General features: G+C 35.6%; 1 protein-coding gene across 3 annotated transcripts in view; it reads right to left on the bottom strand.

The window, feature by feature from the left end:
* LOC126734717 (rootletin) overlaps positions 1–19,412 on the bottom strand; it is a 439,794-nt gene that overhangs the window by 98,993 nt on the left and 321,389 nt on the right. For all 3 annotated transcript variants that reach the window (XM_050438438.1, XM_050438437.1, XM_050438439.1), the window contains exons 22-23: positions 13,121–13,322; positions 12,795–12,895 (exon numbers count right to left, since the gene is read on the bottom strand). In XM_050438438.1, coding sequence (XP_050294395.1) covers positions 12,795–12,895; positions 13,121–13,322 — 303 coding nt within the window. The remainder of the gene's footprint in view (positions 1–12,794; positions 12,896–13,120; positions 13,323–19,412) is intronic.

The following is a 19,412-nucleotide window of genomic DNA, read 5'->3' as shown; positions in this document are numbered from 1 at the left end:
TGTATTATTTATATTTTCGTAGACATAACAACAAGGCGGGTCCATGCGAGACTGATACCCGAGAGGTGACTCGACTCAGTCTTACCGCTCGCTCTGCATCTAACGAATCATTTTTAAGATTATTTGTGTCTTGGTTTTATAATAATTATATTATATTATATTAATCGCGCCCCTTGACCTCAAGAAAAACAGCGTGGCAATTGTGGGTTGCATGTACTATCAATGAGGCGACGCTTCGGATTTTTTTTTGTGTATTGTGGGTTGTATTTACTATTATTGGAGGCCTTCTTCGACTTTTCTTCTATTTTCACGCGAGCAACGCCGCGGGCATTTAGCTATTTTTAACATATTTCTTAATGGAAATCCAACTTTACAAAAAAGAAATAACAGTAAAATTATTATATTTAACAAAAATATTAAAAGCTAACGTGTCTGTTAGATTGGAACACTGCTGACTATATATTGTAACGAAATTCGGGAACACACTTTTATTGTCAACGTCAAAAACACTAACCTAACTCGCCTTGACTGTCGTTTAATTGTTTCCAAGGTAAAAACTGACTAAACAATTAAAACTGAATGATTTGTCACGAAGCGCGTCCTTTTTAAAACCCGATGGAACAGTTTCGAAATATTTAGAATTATCTTCATTGTTTTTGCTCAAAGAGACCAATAATTTTAGGAGAATACTGACAGTCAAAGCAAGCAAGTATACAAATTCCATAAAATTAGAACTACAGGGATTTACAATAATATAACCCAAATAACCTAAATTGGGGACAAAATGGGGCTCTCAAACAAGACGAACTACTTAAAAACTAAACACTATAGATAAAAATAATATACCAAACGAAAGTAGAACCCTAAAGAACCCTACGAATCAACTTCAACTACCGAATACTAATAAAATTGTACAAAAACTAGGAGAATAATCAACGTATTTACATTTTCATAATACTGCTCTCCTCTCAAGTTTGGTCGTCATGGGACCACCTGAGTCATGATAGGGCGCTAGCCGGACGATCTTTACAATTTTCATCTTCGTTGTCGGATGTCGCTGGATACGGTACATCACGTCGTTGATTCTGGTGACCACATTGAATGGACCTTCCCAATCCTTCTGGAGCTTTGGTGACTTGCCCTTCGTCCTCCGTGGATTGAATAACCAGACTTTATCCCCACGATTAAAACCGGTAGAATTTGCCTTTATGTCATAACGTGATTTCATTCTGTTACTTTCTAGATGAAGTTTTTGTCCGTGCTTGTTCGTGAAAAATTTGTAAACGCTCTTGTAAATGGTCGACGTACTCCTCAAGGGTTTCAGACTTATAGGGTCTTCCAGTAATAATGTCCAAAGGTAAACGAAGTTCATCACCGTAGACAACTTTTGCCGGGCTTTTTCCAGTTGACTTGTGGATAGAAGAACGATATGCCAATAGGAATGGTTGTATACAGGTATCCCAGTCGGTTTGCTTAGAGTTTACCACCATCCTCAAATAGATTTCAAATGTGCGGTTAAATCTTTCAACCATTCCATCAGGCTGAGGGTGTAGTGGGGTTGTACGGGTCTTATTGATTCCCAGCAAATGGCACTTACTAAAGTAATCCATAGCAACAAGAGCATATCGATTTCCGGAGCTACTAGTAGGAAAGGGTCCTGCTACGTCTATGGCAATTCGTTCAAAGGGTGCACCAACAAGATACTGCATCATCTTTCCTCTTGTCCGGGTTCTTGGGCCCTTGCTTGACGAACACTGCTCACACTGTCGGCACCAGCGTTCAACATCTTGATGACTGTTCAGCCAGTAAAACCGTTCTCTAACTTTTGCCAAGGTCTTACTAACTCAAAAATGTCCTCCGCTGACACCGCCATGAACAGCTTCAAGAACTTCCGGAATCCGTTTTCGAGGAAGGCCTGTCAGATATGTCTTTTCATTTCCATCTACGCTCTCCCAGATTCTTTTTAACAATCCATCTTTTATATATAACCAATGAATTCCATTGAGACCAATAAGCTTTTAGTTCTGGAGATTTGTCAGAAATATCTTTCCATTCTGGTTTTGCAATTTCTCGAGATTTTAATTCGTAAATAAGACCAAATACTGGGTCATCACACTGATCTTGGATTAAACTAGCTACATCCGATTCTTTAGATCTGTGAAGGCCAATACGATTACAAGTAAATATCTCTGAATGCTGTTTTGATTCCTTTTTGTTAGTTAACCTAACTGTTAGCTGATCTACCTCATGTTAAAATCCCATGGGTCATGACTGAGTGAAACATGCCATAGTAGATTTAGTATTATACTCTGAGGTACGCAGTCATATAGGTTTCTTAGGAAGAATAGACTGCTCCTCAATTTTCCCAATTACCTGTATGAATATCACAAGTGAGTTTTGGATCCAGATATAATCCCAGAAACTTTAACTCAGATGGATTACTAAAATCTTGAGTGGCTCTCATTAAAAGCCACATTTTTTGAGTCTTATTTTTTGGAAACCCTCCCAAACCTCACTATTTGTGTGCGTTCTTTGAGATACGTTTCTGAAGTTGTATACTACTATCTAACAATTATAAAACTTAAGTTTTTTTAAAAGCATATCATGCGAAACACAATCAAAAGCCTTACTCAGGTCATAAAAATGGGCTAGAAGATGCCCATGTTTCTCAAAAGATACATTATGTAACTGTACATCGGGTTTGACAATGGCAGGCCTGTCATCACCACAAAAAACTAAATCCTTCCAGCACTTCACACTACCTACGTCTTTGTTATCAAAATGTACGTGGGCTCCGCACCAAGACTGATAAGCTTTATACAGAGATCTCCGTGTGCGACTTTGACATCATTGCCTTCACCGAAACGTGGCCAGATATTCTCGACCCTGAATTGTGTCCAGAAACATTTAGAGTGTTCAGATCTGACAGACAGCTGGATAAACTGGCCGCTACTCGTGGTGGTGGCTGCTTGGTCGCAGCTTCTCACAACATCCACTTAGAGAGGGTTAACTTGGAAGACATCCTTAACTCCACACCACTTATAGATATTTTAGGTTGTAAGCTCACTTATGGTTATTTTGTATTTTATTTATTTGTAATCTATGTGCCTCCTTGCACAACCGAGAGACACTTTGAGATCTTGTGTGAAACAATTATGTCACTGGATCTGGTCCACACAAAACGCGTTATGATTGTTGGAGATTTTAATGTTCAACCGAAGCTAGCAGTGTCAAGTGCAAGCTTTTGACCAACCTATGCGAGATCATTGGTTTAGCAGTTTAACAATATTCCAAATGTTAATAATAGGCTTCTTGACTTGGTTTTTTCAAATTTCGACGTCAGTGTCATCAAAAGTATATCACCGCTTATTGACGAAGATTTGCATCATCCTGCATTGACAATTTCTTTTAAATCGGCTTCCCCTCATAAATATAATCCTTCTATAAGTTCAAATAATCTACAGCAGTTTAACTTGTAAAAGCAGACTTTCCACTCATGTATAATTTGTTGCTTGATGCAGACTGGTTGTCCGTCTCGCAGTCAACGAAGTTACAAAAGATTTGATTCAGCTTTTGCTGCTTCAGCACCTTTAAAACAACGAAGATTGATTGATGATGATTGATGAAGACGGCGATTTCCAGTATGGTTTTCAAAACAAATTATTTCTAATATCTTTAAGAAGGAAAAAACATATCGTGATTATAGATCCTCTCCAACTGAATTTAATATTTCCAGATACAACAAGCTTCGTCAGACAGTAAAATCTCAAGCCCGTGAGGCCTATAACTCATTTGTGACCCAAGCCGAGGAGAACATTGTTGAACTGATCCCTCATCGTTTTGGTCTTTCGTTAGAGTTAAGAAAGGTCACTCTTCACTTCCGTCTATCATGTGCGATGCCAATGGTAATTCTTTTCAAGGAACAGAAAACATTGTGCCAGCTTTTGCCAAACTTTTTCAGAATGCGTATGAAGATCCAATCAACCTCGCAGAAACCTATCCTCCTTCTAATTCCTCAGACATTCTTCCATCAATTACCACTGAGGAAATTATTGCTGCTAGTCGGAGGCTAAAAAACAAGTTGACAGCCGGTCCAGATGGTGTTCCAAGTTTTGTGGCTAAAGACTGCATGTTTGTCCTTTGTCAGCCTTTATGTCATATTTTTAACTTTATTTTGAAAACTGGCAAATTTCCAGGCGTCTGGAAATGTGCTAAAGTAATACCAATTCACAAAAAAGACGATATAAACAGAATCGACAACTACCGACCTGTCTCCATACTTTGCAATTTTTCCAAAACTTTTGAAACTATTGTTTATAACAGAATTCTTCCCCAAGTTCAATCACTACTCTCTATAGACCAGCACGGTTTTATTCCTAAAAGGTCGTGCATCACTAACCTCTGTAATGTGACTCATTTTATTTCTTCAGCCCTCGATAAAAAAAGTCAGGTTGATGTGGTGTATACTGATTTTAGTAAGGCTTTTGATCAGATAAATCATGGCATTCTGCTGGAAAAATTGAAAAAGCAATTCAACTTCTCAGAAAGGCTTATTTCGTTGCTTTCGTCATACCTTATTGACCGTCTACAGTTTGTTGAGGTGGAAGGTTGCAGATCTAATACCTTTGTTTCAACTTCTGGAGTCCCACAGGGATCCAATCTCGGCCCACTTCTTTTTATCTTTTATATTAATGATCTTATAGAACTGATTTCCTGCCTTAGACTAGCTTATGCTGATAATCTGAAAATATTCTGGTGTATCAATAGTATCTTGGACTGTTTGTTCTTACAGAGTAACTTGGACCTAATTAGGGGGTGGTGCAGTCGAAATCAGTTATGTCTTAATATCTCGAAATGCTTTGTGATTTCCTTTCACCGACCAAGGATCCTGTTTTGTTTAATTACAATATAGACAATCCTCTGTAGAAGTACTTCTATTAAAGATCTAGGGGTTGTATTCGATGATAGGCTCACATTTGTGCCACATATTGAACAGACAGTGACCTCCTCGTTGAAACTTCTGGGTTTTGTCATTCGAAATAGCCGACTCTTTAACAACTCAAACTCAATAAAACTATTGTACTTTTCCTTTGTTAGATCAAGACTGGAATACGGTTCCTTGGTGTGGTGTCCTTTCTATGAATGCCATGTTGGCTACATCAAGAGTGTTCAGAGAAGAGTTTTAAAGTTTCTTATGTTTCGTGAGGATGGAATATATCCTGTTAGGGGACATGATCATTATCTGATGTTAGGTAGATTTAATCTGCAATCTCTGGCCATGAGGAGAACAATTCATTTTGTAACATTCTTATGGAAGTTGGTCAATAATCAAATAAATTCTCCTCCTCTCTTGAACGATATTCTATTTCCTGTACCACGATTTGCTTCTAGAGCAAATATCACTTTTGCTTTAGATCGCGCCAGAACTAACATTAGGTTTCAGGATCCCGTATATCAAATGTGCAGAATTTTTAATTCAGTATCATCAACCTGTGACATATTTGTATGCTCCATAAAGGATCTAGTTTTGTCTCTGACAAACCAACAGTTACCATAATTCCTTTTCTCTTTCTTTTTTCCGTTGTCTCATGCATCCCTTTCTTTGTTCATTCTAATGATAATTTACATCTCCTTTAATTTTGATATATACATGATTTTACTATAGTAATTTAAGTTTTCCTTATTTTTCTTTATTTTCCTTTCTTTTTGTTATTTAATTTATAGTAATTTAATACTTGTTTACACTTTCAAAACATTAATTGTAGATTTTCCTGTAACTGGGCTTTGCCTGTTGGAAATAAACTGCTAAATAAATTATTTCAGAGAGTGCATTAAGAACACCAAGAACAGTGCTCTTCCCCTACTAAAACCCCAAATTAGCTATTAGTAAATAGGTTATTGATTTTAAAAAAGTTAGTCAAAGTTTGTATGCAGTTTTCTATCACTTTTGATAGGATTGGCATTGGATGGACACTGAAATGGGACGGTAGTTTGAAATGACACTTTTGTCTTTTTTTTTAATTGGAGTCATCTACATCTTTCTAAGGGAATTTGGGAATGTATTTTCCCTACAACATAAACCTATCATTGTCTTAAAAATAAATTAATTTTTTTAAGATAAAATGGCAGATTAGGGCCAAAGAATTGTTGATTCTTTCGCGCGAGACTTTTTTAAAATAGAACTAGAACTTTCAGAACACAATGGTTATAGAACCTTTTCTTTTGACATATAAATCTTAAAATGTAACTCAGTTTACCAAAAAGGCTGCCCAGGTGAGACTTATTCTTCTGTTAATTTTAATTCAAATTTATTTGTCTTCAACTTTAACTTCTTTGAATGCTAGTTCTAGTAGAGCCGCATAGGGCATTTCGCGTGCCAAACTGTGATGAAAGCAAACAACCTATATAGGTTAGATGGTATTAAGTTACTGATTACGAAAATCGATATTGCCCCCCCCACCCCCGCGTCAGTCACCCCCAATCCCTCTTTAAAGAGTAAAATTTTTAAATCGCTTTATCTCGAAAACTAATAATGCTAGCGGTCCACTTTTTTTACTGTTATATTCACAAGTACTTGTAGAAAGAAAAAGTCATTAGAAATATTTTCATATCTTAAAAACTAAAGGAGCTATATTCAAATTTGTATGTTTTTTTGTTGAAAACTTTAGTTTTTTTCAAATATTTTTTAACATTTCATCCTACAAAAAAAACTTCAACTATTTTATTATGCAAATTTCTTAAGCTTTTTAGAAAGGTGCATATTGTTTGGATTACGTTAACTCCTCCCCTCAAAAAAAAAATAAAAGCGATCATAAAACCAAAAAAAAATATATTCACATACTATATTTAACAAAATACTTAGTATAATGTACCGACCTTTTTATAGAAATTTTGTTTATTTATTATTTAGGATAGTAAAAATATAATAATTAATACAAATTTTCCCCTCCATCCACGTTTGAGTCACTTCCACTCCCCCCTAAGGGGTAAACTTTTTAAATCTCGGAAACTATTGATGTTAGCGATTTAATTTTTTTGTGGTTGAATTAGAAACCGAGAAACCTAACTCCCCTTTAACCCAAACTAATACCACCTCCCCCCGACTCTTTTTTTTAATTAAAAAAAAAACACATTTATTTATTACTTTAATAAGTACAGATTGGTATAATAAATTGCACATAAAAAACTAAAAATTACTTTACAGGTAAAAAAAAAATTATTCATCATCAGAACTCTCATTTTCAAAAGAGTTGTGGTTCTCACAGAGTTCGTCCACACACATACAACTCTCCGTGCATTGAAGTTTATTTTGAACACCCTTGCACTGTTTTGTGGTGCATCTATTTTTTTTGCAGGCACATGAGATTAAATTTAAAATTTCATTTGGCGCAACATTTGGTAGATCAGAGAGAACTGGTAGAAACACATTCTCTTCTTTTCGCCAGCCATACTCGGTTGGTTCTAATTCTACTTGAGTTTTTTTTATGAGCATTTATCCAAATGACGACAGGCCACCTATTTGAGAGACCACCCTGTACGAGCTAGACATCCGAAGCGCGCGTGGGCTGGGAAACAACGACTCAGCATAGTGTGTTATTGTAATTGCATAGCTAATAAAATGTACTAATAGTTAGTTGTCACGTAGACACCAGAATTATAACATCTAGGCAACTCAATATACCATCTGTTCATTAAAGGCCAACACGGTATTTTTATAAATATCTACAGTTACATTAGAGGTGTTTGTTATGCAAATTATCGTCTTCTTTTCGTCAAAATTGATAATTTTACAAGCTCGATTAAAAAAATAGTTAGTGGACGGTGAAAAAAAATAGTTTCTTGCTAACGCTCTATTGAAATGCACTGAAACTTTTACTGAACTTTTAGGAGGTATTTTAACAAAACAGAGACTGCGTACAACACTATCTTGCGATGGAGTTTCGTAATCTAATTTACCGAATTTAATAATACGCGAGTCTTTTCCTACTTGCAGTTTTATGGATTTTAGAAGAAAATTAATATCAGCTCTAAATTTGTCATTAAAATCATTTCCTAAAATTATTTTTTTTCCAAAATTTTTAACAACGATGAAGTCAAATGACAACTCTACACCATTTAAAGCAAAATTCAACTTAATCCTACCTAAAACCCACAATAAATGTCCACTAGCTGATTTAATTATCACGCTTCCTACCTTTTCTATTTTACAGTGTCTAACCCAAGAGTAATCAATTAAACTTATTCCTGACCCGGTATCTATAATAAATTTTACATTATTTTGACCTATACGTCCGTTAATAATTACTGGCTCTATAAATGTCGTTATGTCAGATACAGTATAAGTACATGATTTTAACTGCCTTTTCTTAAACCTACAATTATTTTTCTTATGGCTATCTAATTTACAGAAATAACAATTCAGCATTAAATTTGATTGAATTTGTTTTGTAGATTGACCGTCGCTTATCGACGGGTATTGCCGTTTTTTGCAAAGCAGTTTTTTGCATAGTGGCCAATTTTTCCACAGCTATAACACCTTATTTTTCCTTCTGGCGTTCGTACCTCTCTTTTAATGCTAGGATTGTTAAATCCGTTATTTCTTGAATTATGATTAAAATAACGTGGATTATTAAAATTTGACTGTTGCCTACCTGATTGTCTTTCCAGTTGCTGGATTCTCTGCACCAGATCATTCATTTGGTGATGGTTTCCTCTAGCTGTTTCAGGGTAAGGTCCTCTGCTAGTACTTGGCATGGCTCCATCAGGGTACGACTCTCCCGCCAAAAACTCGGTAGTTTCTACTTTCTGCAAGTTCCTTCGAAGAGCCTCTACTGTCGGGTTGTCCATTAAATTTACTTTCTGTAGAATTTTCGGTTGCAGACCTCTTATGATGAAACCAACTTGCTCTCGTTCTTCCATACCTGGATCTACATCATGGCACAATTTCAACATCTCATGATAATAGGACCACAGTTCATCGAGATCCTGCTGCTTTCTAGTTAATAGCCGAACATACACCTACTCTTGGTCTTTTGTTTTTGTAAAGTTGGCTCTTAAAGACTCTATTGCTTCGTCGTACGTCTATATCTTCCTCTATCGTTTCAAAGCATTCTAGAGCTGCACCTTCCAAATAGCATGGTAGTTGGAGAAGTTTAGTCTCCTCAGACCAACGGTTTGCTCTTGCGGCTCTATTAAAATTTTTTATAAATGATGCCACGTTCTCACCCTCTTTTCCTGCGAATACTTTTGGATTTACGGAAGTCTAAACTTCCCTTGCGTTTCGGTCTTGGCCTCTGGGATTTTCTTCTACTTGGTCATTATCTTGGTTGTTAGGCATGTTAACTGTATGATTACTTCTAACTGGTAGAAGTGATGAGCGGCGTCTATTGGCTCTAGCGTGACTTCTCAAGAACATTCACTACACTCGCACTACACTTTCTAACCATTAACACGTACTCTACACTTTCTACGACCGACGTTACGTTACGAGTGATCAACCACGCGAACTAGTACTTTAACTGAAGATGTAGATCAGTTTTCGCGGAAGTTACTCTGTACGATAGGATTACGCGGCGCCTCCATCAGTTGTAACACCAGTACTTTCTTTGGGGGTTGTAGCTTGTTATTAATACTACTGTGTTGGGCTTTAATGAACAGATGGTATATTGAGTTGCCTAGATGTTATAATTCTGGTGTCTACGTGACAACTAACTATTAGTACATTTTATTAGCTATGCAATTACAATAACACACTATGCTGAGTCGTTGTTTCCCAGCCCACGCGCACTTCGGATGTCTAGCTCGTACAGGGTGGTCTCTCAAATAGGTGGCCTGTCGTCACAATATGCCTGTAATCGGGCTCTTCGTAAAGCTGACAAGCGAGGGATCGATTAAACGACCGGCGCGTACCGGCAAATTTATGCCGAAGCGATGTGTCGACCGCGCTTTGATGTGAAAAATGTAATGTGTTTCGGAAAAATGAAACTACTATGAGTTATTTGTACGGTGCCTAGATTTTCTAATAATTATTTTTCTTTGATCATATATTTATTATGAAATTAAAAATAGAGACCTGCTCGTATTCGCGAAATACGAGCTTTTTTCTTTGTTCTTATTTGCAAAAAAATTCAAGTTGGGGCTGGGAGTTGGGGGTTGGAGCGAGGGGTGGGGTTAAAAAAGGTTTTTAATTTGTTAGCCATTATATAATTAGGCAGGTATAATATATTGTTTGTGCCACCTTTATGTAACACCCCTTTTACCGACCAACAGCGCGAATTTATATTTTTAAAATTTTTAGGGGAGCAAGTGATTTTACCCCCATTAATACCCTACACCAACAATTTTCTGTGATTTTTCTAAAGCCTTTGATTGTGTTAATCATGACATCTTATTAAAAAAGTTACAATATTACGGGTTCAGAGGAGCGCCTTTTGAATGGTTTAAGTCGTATCTCAGTAACAGAAGTCAAGCTGTGAGAATTGATTCGACTATGTCTTCTTGCAAGCCAATACAAAGTGGAGTGCCTCAAGGTTCCGTACTTGGCCCTATTTTGTTTCTTATCTTCATCAATGACATTGCTAATCTAAATATTAACGGTAAAGTCTGTCTATTTGCTGATGATACTAGTTTTACCTGGAGTGATCCGGATATTTCTAAACTTCATAGAACCGTATCAAGTGACTTAACTACTATCAAATCATGGTGCGACTCTAATCTCCTTTGTCTCAACATTTCCAAAACTAAAATGTTGTCCTATAAAAATACCTTGCAATCTTTTGTACTTGGTAATGCAACAATTGACGAAGTTGATTCTGTAAAGTTTTTAGGGCTAACTATTGACAACTCGTTAAAATGGGACACACATATTGACTTTTTATCAAGAAAATTAAGTTCCGCTTGTTTTGCGTTAAGATCAATTTCTAAGGAGCTTAGCCTGTCTACTTCTAGAACAGTTTTTTTTGCCCTTTTTGAATCGCACCTTCGATACGCTCTTCCATTCTGGGGTACATGTAGTGCAACTCAATTTGACCGTATTTTTAGACTACAAAAGAGAGCTTTACGTTATACATTGAGACTTAAATACAGAAGTCATTGCCAGCATTTCTTCAAAAAATTTCAAATATTAACTTTTCCATCTTTATTCATATTTGAGTCCCTTTGTCTAATACGCAAACACGGTTCAGCATCTGATAGGCCTTCCCATAGTTATCTACTTAGATACACGGAACATGATCTATACCTGCCTACCCCACATTCAGAGTTGGTCAAAAGTTCCATATTATATAATGCAAAAAAAATGCACAATCATGTGCCATTGGAAATTAAATCCATCACATCTTTTTTTGCATTTCGTAAAGCATTAAAAGCATTCTTACTGGAGAGAGCTTTTTACACAGTTAACGATTTTTTTTTTGTAATCATTGATTTGAAATTTCGCACTAGCAGATTATGTATTTTTACTATCTGTACATGTTTAGGTATACTGCTTTTTGTAGCTATTTTAGGATATTTTATAATTTTTTACTTTTTTAAACATTTTTTACATTTTTTTTAACGTAGAGAGAATTTTTAATGATCTTTTTTTTTGACATTGTATACATTAAATTGTATATTTTATAATACTATTTTTGACTACTTACAATTTCTAAATTGTATTAATCTGTATATATTGTAGATAATCTATTCTAATTATTTATTTATATATATTTTTTTTTTTTTTGAATTTTGTTTTGTTTTTCTTTTTTTTAATTGTGTTTTGTTTGCATCTTTGTGTCTTTTTTGTTTTACAGCTTTGTCTACAAATTGTAACAATTTCTTGACAATAAAGCATTGATTGATTGATTGATTGATTGATAAAAATGAAATTTGAAAAAAACTTTTATTTTAACCTTTTTTCCGAGAAGGTCACTTGTTTTCAAAATATTTAGAAAAGAAAAATGTGTAATAAATAATCATACACTATATTTTTATACATCTCATTTAGTTTTCGAGATATTGATTTAGTCAATATAACATTTGTTATGCCCCTCGCAATTGTGAAAATAACAGAGAATTTTTTTATTCTATATCTATTGATATCCGAGATATTAACAATTAAACAAAATACATTTTAGGGGTTGGGGGATGAGAGACGCGGGGGTGGAGGAGGGCAACAATTTTTTTTGTAATCAGTAACTTAATACTAACTAACCTCTATATGTTGTTTGCTTTCATCACCGTTTGGCACGTGAACCACTTTTTTTCGCCCTATGCGGCTCTACTATTCTAGTTCATTTAGCATCTATTTTGTTTTATCGAATTTGTTGGTAATGAATACCATAGACAATGTCTATGGTACAGATGTCTCTGGTAGACAACAGACATTGTCAATAGTCAGTGTGTTCGGTCTTCTAATATTCATCGATGAGGTCCATTTCTGGGTTAATGGGTATTCAACAAACAAAATTGTCGAATTTGCAACGATATCAATTATCAATCCACCACAGATCAAAGAGCGTGTGGAGTCATTGCCGAGATCAAGCAATTTGACCTTAAAGCCAATATATCCCATGTCTTCTACTCAGTGTTATATTATATACATAATCGCATAGATAAGCCTTTTATGTAAAAAAATCAATGATAAGTCACACATTGTTTTATTTAAATTTAAATATAGTAAGCGTTAATGAAAAACCCTTTAAAAATAATTCACGTTTCTTATCCGAGAATGCCAATCATTAACAGTAGAGAATTGAAATAAAACAAACCATAGAATTTCTGATCTGATATTTTAGGAAATATTCATAGATTCTTACCCGCTCTCTTTCAATTTGAGCAACCTGTTGCATCAAGTTCCTTACTCCTTTTCTCACTGCTTCCGGATCTACATCAACGGACCCATCCTTCTCTTCATGACCTAAAATAATGGTATTAGGTATAAAATTAATTGAGCAATTATTGGAGGAAAGTAAAACCAGTTTCCATAAGATGACACAATGGTTCACTGAAAATGCCCTAGTACTGCATACAGAAAAAAACAAATATTATTTAATACAAAAAAAGTGCTGACACTTGAATTTTGATACTGCAAAATGCCTTTAAGTTCTTCAAAATTAAAACACTATATATTTTATAAATTTACCTCTAGCAGGACTCCATCTCCTAGACGGACTTAAGAGTCGATAAGGCAATGAAACTGATCCATCCAATTGAATTCCAGCAATTCGTCGTAAAGTTGATATCACACTGAATAATTTCTGCTCGATTTCCCTCTTTGAGGATTCCAGCTGGGCTAAATGAGTTTCCAAGGCTCGTACTCTGCCTTCTGCGCCTCCAAGTTTAGCCTGTTAAAAAATTCATTAGTAATGCAAAGTTGTGAAATTTGGTGCTCATTAAAACAAATAGTAGAAAAATACAAATACAAAAAAAGAATACTGCCGTCACCGACCTATTAAATAAATTGTTTCCTAATGAATGAATTAAAAATCAAGTACCCGTACGTTGGGCCGGTAGAGACCCCGATCCAAGCACTCTAGATTACTTTCTTTGGGGATTTCTTCAATACAAAAACCGCTTTATTAAGACTTAATAAGAGAGTGACTATCCCCGCAAGGACTATTCAGCGTGCGATCCATAAATCCCACAGACTGACATAAAAATTGATCCAAGCAAATAATTATATATAAAATTTATCATTAATCTCTTTTTATGCTTTTATGTTTTTAATTTTTTCTTTTATTTATTACTTCTTATAGAAAAATCCATTAATATAATTTTTTTAAAGTATGATACATCGTTGCATAAGAGGCTCTTAAAATCCGTAATTAAAAATCCAATTTCAAAAAACAAAGTTAATAATGGCAGCTGAAATACGAAACGTCGGTTCTAAAATCTGACAATACTATTTTGTACAACAAAGAAAGGCGCAATAATATAATGAAGTCGCGAATATTTAGTTTTTACAAAAATCCTCGGAAGTATTCGATTTTTAAATTTCAAAAAGGCATTGTAATGGGCCAATATAGGTATTACCACAGATGTAAATAGCTCCGCAGCGGAGGATCATCGTGCATCGTGCGGAGCTATTTACATCTGTGGTATTACCCATAAATATTTTGTATAAGCCAAACTTTCGCCTAACCAGACCGCACGCCAGTAAACGTAGCCGATCGAGAGTTCTAGCCGTGACACTGGTTTCGTGGCGTCAAAATTGAAGCCGAGATTTGGTGGCGCACGCCGTACAGTGGAACGACTAAGTGGAGATACCGCGGGACCTAATATTTTACATTTTACAAGATAATATATTTTTTTTATTATTACGTATTTTTAGGTATATGATAAATGTTTTAAATATTTTTTATTATTTATTTTATTGGAAAAATATACATCAACGGTGTTTCAAATTCGTCTACCCTCGAAATACGAAATTGGATAATTTACCCCAAAGTTGCACATTAGTTACTTGTAAAAGAATATGCCATATAAAAAAATATATATTATATTTTATGTGGTTTTGAAGATTATTGAAAAAAAAACAAATTTTCAAAAACTTATTCTTGACACTTTTGTGGGTTATCTTAGTTGCTATGGGAAAGTTTTTGCATTGCTGTATTACTTTTTCGTAAAAATGTTAATGCCGAAAACAAAATTAGGTAGGTACCTACGCCAAATTTTTGTTGCTTATTTAAAAAATCGAAAATTTGAATGATTCCGAAGATAATCAAAAAAAAACAAAAAAAAAAATTTAAATCCATTTTAATTTTTTCTGAGCTTAAACAGGAATGCAACAAGAGGTAGGCATTATTCTAAATAAAATTAAGATTGTAAAATGTAAGTTAAAAATAAAATAGTTAATTTACCCACCTAATTTAAATACCGAATTTTTATTCTTTTTAAAACTCAAAGCGAGTATCAAAATAGTTTGGTAGTTTAAAATTTTAAATGCATAATCTTACTATAAACTACAATAATAACTGCAGTAAGATATTATTTCGAATCAACGCAGAATACGTGCCCCAGCGCGGAATTTTTGCCATCGCGATGCGGTCGTCGCCTCGCATGATTTTGGCTTCTGTTGTGAGGTATCGATGGAAGCGGGAATAAGTGTCCAGGCTAGAACCACCGAACAATAACAAGACTAGAAGGTTCACTTAACGCTCCGCCTCTTCTTATGCCTATCTCACTCGAATATCGGACGCTACTCTTTTTAAGTCTCTCGAGGTCGCTCCCGGGCGAAATGCATATACCGGCTGTCTGATATAGCATATTTAAAGTAGTATAACAGTTGTCTCACAGAGTAGTAATCGTATATAATCGTATAGTTTTGACTGATAATTTTTTTAATATTTATATTTTATGCATAATAGAGGGTAATAATACTATTAAAATGAGAGACAATAATAATAATAATAATAATAATAATAATAATAATAATAATAATAATAATAATCAGATCACCCAGATAAGCAATACCCCACGAAAGAACAAATTCAAGATTTTTGGGCCAAACAACTTGCAACTCAAACAACATGCAATATCAACGCAAGCTGGGTTACTGAAGAGAAACAAAATAGTAATAAATATAACCAGATGGAACATCGACCATTCACTATCGAGGAAGTCAACCAGATTATCCAATCACCTGGCCCAGATGGAGTTCATAACTTTTGGCTAAAGAAACTACGGAGTGTGCATCCTAAACTCTCAGAATTAATTAACCACGTTATTCTTAACCCACAGGAAATGCCAGCGTTCCTAACGCAAGGAGTAACCTATCTACTGCCTAAAGATCAGAACAACACACAAGATCCGTCTAAGTACCGACCGGTAACGTGCCTACCTACTTTGTATAAAATTATCACTTCATGTTTAACACAGCGCATTTATCAACACTGTGAGAAAAACAACATCATAGCCGCACAACAAAAAGGATGCGCTAAAGGGTCTATGGGCTGTAAAGAACAACTTATTATCGACTCTGTCATCAACAACCAGGCATATCACAACAAGAGAAATATTTTTACTGCCTACGTCGATTATAAGAAAGCCTTCGACTCAGTACCACACGAATGGCTTATAAACATATTAAAAGTGTATAAAGTTGATGGTAATACTTTGTCTTTTCTAGAGAGCGCTATGACAAGTTTGAGAACAACGATCCAGCTCGAAGTACAGGGTAAAAGCACAGTAAGTACAAACAACATTCCAATTCGAACAGGAATCTTCCAAGGGGACTCACTGAGCCCATTATGGTTCTGCCTTGGTATAAATCCTCTTTCGAACCGTCTTAACTCTACCAACTATGGGTTTAGCATCCGAGATAATAACACCGAGATTGCAAAGTTAAATCACTTACTGTATATGGATGATTTAAAAATAATGGCTGCAACTAGGAACCAACTAAACCAAATGTTGCATATAGTAGAAGAGTTCTCCAATGACATCGGCATGCAATTTGGACTAGATAAATGCCGTACTCTCAATATAATCCGAGGAAAAATTCAGCCAGGAGAATATCAGATGCAGAATGTCCAGACCATCGAGGCCATGGGCGAACACGAAATTTACAAATACTTGGGGATGAAACAATCACAAACGATTGAACAACAAACAATGAAATGCGAACTGACTAACGAGTTTGTGAAAAGGGTAAGACAAGTTTTGAGAACCAATCTCAACAGCAAAAATATGTTTAAGGCACTTAACTCCTACGCATGTTCAGCTCTTAGTTATTCTTTTGGGGTAATTAATTGGAGTAGGACAGACATAGAAAGGCTACAAAGAAAAGTGAGGACCCTACTTACTAAAACGCACAACCACCACCCTCGAAGTGCCACTGAAAGAACAATGCTTCCCCGCCACCTTGGAGGAAGAGGATTAATAGATCTGGGTAAACAACTTGAAAAACAAATCACTAACTTAAAATCCTATTTTTACAGGCAAGGAGAAAATTCCACGCTGCATCGCGCAATAAATCAAATAGACGATTCCACTCCTCTACAACTTAAGAGCGAGGAAGCGCGCAGCTACCATCATACGGACCAGGAAAAACTCCGCATCTGGATGGAGAAGCCCCTTCATGGGCGGCATCCTAATGAGATCAGCCAAAATCATGTCGACACTGCTTCGTCGAACTATTGGTTGGTATCAGGCAAGATGTTTCCAGAAACCGAAGGCTTTCTACTCGCCATCCAAGATCAGGTTATACCAACAAGAAATTATCTCAAGCACATCGTCAGAGATCCGTCTGTACAAAACGACAAATGCCGGTATGGATGCCAAACATCAGAGACAATCCAGCACATAATAGGAGGATGTCAGGCCTTTGCAGCGACAGAATACAAAGAACGGCACGACTCAGCTGGGAAAATTTTACATCAAGAGCTGGCAATGAAGTTGGAACTTATTACAACAGAGAAGGTTCCGTATTATAAATATACTCCAGAACCCGTAGTGGAAAATGACCGATATAAGTTATATTGGGACCGCAGTGTACTTACCGATCAACATGTAAGGCATAATAGACCAGATCTTATTTTAATAGATAAAATTTCCAGGAAAACAACTCTAATTGACGTAGCCATACCGAACAACAATAATCTGCAAGAGAAACACACTGAGAAAATCGCCAAATACAGAGATCTAGAAATTCAAATCGGAAGGCAATGGAGAATGGATAATGTTCAGACCATCCCAATTGTTATATCGACAACGGGTGTAATACCGAAGAGTCTACTGGAATACCTTAAACAACTAAGAACTGGCGAACATCTATATAAGCACATGCAAAAGGCAGTACTACTGGCAACTGCTCGCAGCACCCGGAAATTTCTAGGGGATAACTCTACATTTCAGGTCACTTAAGGACACCGAAAAGGCCCCCACAGACCACAGAGCTTAATCCTTTTGATATCGCAGGTATCTGGGATAAGTAAATGATCCCCCCCCCCCGAGTGCGAGTTAAGGCTCGCACTCCCCTTAGAGGGAGTGCGAGCCTTAACTGGCTGTAAATAATAATAATAATATTTTTTTTCCATATTCATCAGTATAAAAGAAATTGTCAATGATATTTTTAGATGTCAACTTTGGAAGCAGGCTTTGGGATTTGTTAATAATCATAGGTTTACCAATATGACTCCAGAAGAATGTAGTAATAAATTAAGAGTCTGCGAATTACATTTTCCTCAAGAAACCTTAATGCGTAATACCGTAAGAACAAATCTGCTGTTTAACGCTGTCCCGTCAAAAAATGTATGGCAAAATAGCGGAGAAACTAGTAAGTGTGTTCCTTTTTTATACAAATAAATTTACCTTGATTTATTTGATGAATTGTAACAATTTGTTATAAAACATTATTGTTAAGATAAAATAAGAAAATTAATATTGCAGGTGAGGCTAGAAGATTAAAATAAATAAAAGCAACACAAACAAGTGTAGAACAAGTATTATTCAGCAATGAAACAGATTAAGATTACTGTTAATGTCGTTTTTCTTATTTTTTAGTTATATGATTGTATGCATGTAATGTATAATATAATAATTTAGGATATGTTATAATTATGATCTTCAATCAATTAAACAGTTTAAAATATTTTCTTTTTTATTTAAATACCTACAACTAAAACAGAATGGGTCGCAATAATATTATTTACATAGTTTGATTGTTTTGAAACACCCCGGTAAGTGAACCTTTATTTTATTTTGATGGCCAACGCACTGTTAACTGTCTGCATTACCCTTGTACAAGCCGACACAGCTGAACACTTGCGTGGTTTTTTTGCGATCGGCGGCTCGTATTTGAGAGCGCTACTTCAAACACCCGACCGAGAGTGGGACTTCTAGTCTTGTTATTGTTCGGTGCTAGAACTATCGATCGGCTACGCAGTAAAGGCTTCCTAGAAATCCAAAAGTAGCCTGTTGACTCAGTCAGCCAACGCGCAACGGTGATGAACCAGTGGGAGAGAGGCAGTCGAGCTCAAGTAATCGAGGGATGAAGGCCGGTTGGTGTGATTTGAAGTTTTTGGTGGCCGATTGTGTGAGTGTTCACCATCGGCAAATTATTTAAAGTTAAAAGTGAATTCTGATGAAGCAGTGTTCAGTAAGTCTCTGCATATGTTTGGATAATTCCTGTTGTGGAGTGAATAAAGTCGAATAACGGGGAAAGCGCTATTGGAACATTTTTAAAAGGGAGGGTTTTTGAATAGGGACTCTTGTTGGGTTTTATTGGGCGGCTGGAACTAGTTTTTAATGTGAACTGTTGTTGTTATCGGCATATATCTGTAGGTTGGTTTTTGACATCTTTTTTGGGCCCATTGCATGATAAATTTAAAGTTAAATTAACGGTGTTTTATTGAATCGTTTTACACCTTTCTTAGATTTTCCGACCGAACCACAATTAATTAAGTATTTTATTTTATTATTTACACCTGAAATAA

This window comes from Anthonomus grandis, chromosome 3 (genome assembly GCF_022605725.1).
Source record: "Anthonomus grandis grandis chromosome 3, icAntGran1.3, whole genome shotgun sequence".
NCBI classification, from domain to species: Eukaryota; Metazoa; Arthropoda; class Insecta; order Coleoptera; family Curculionidae; genus Anthonomus; species Anthonomus grandis.
This window is presented reverse-complemented; position numbering and strand designations above follow the sequence as displayed.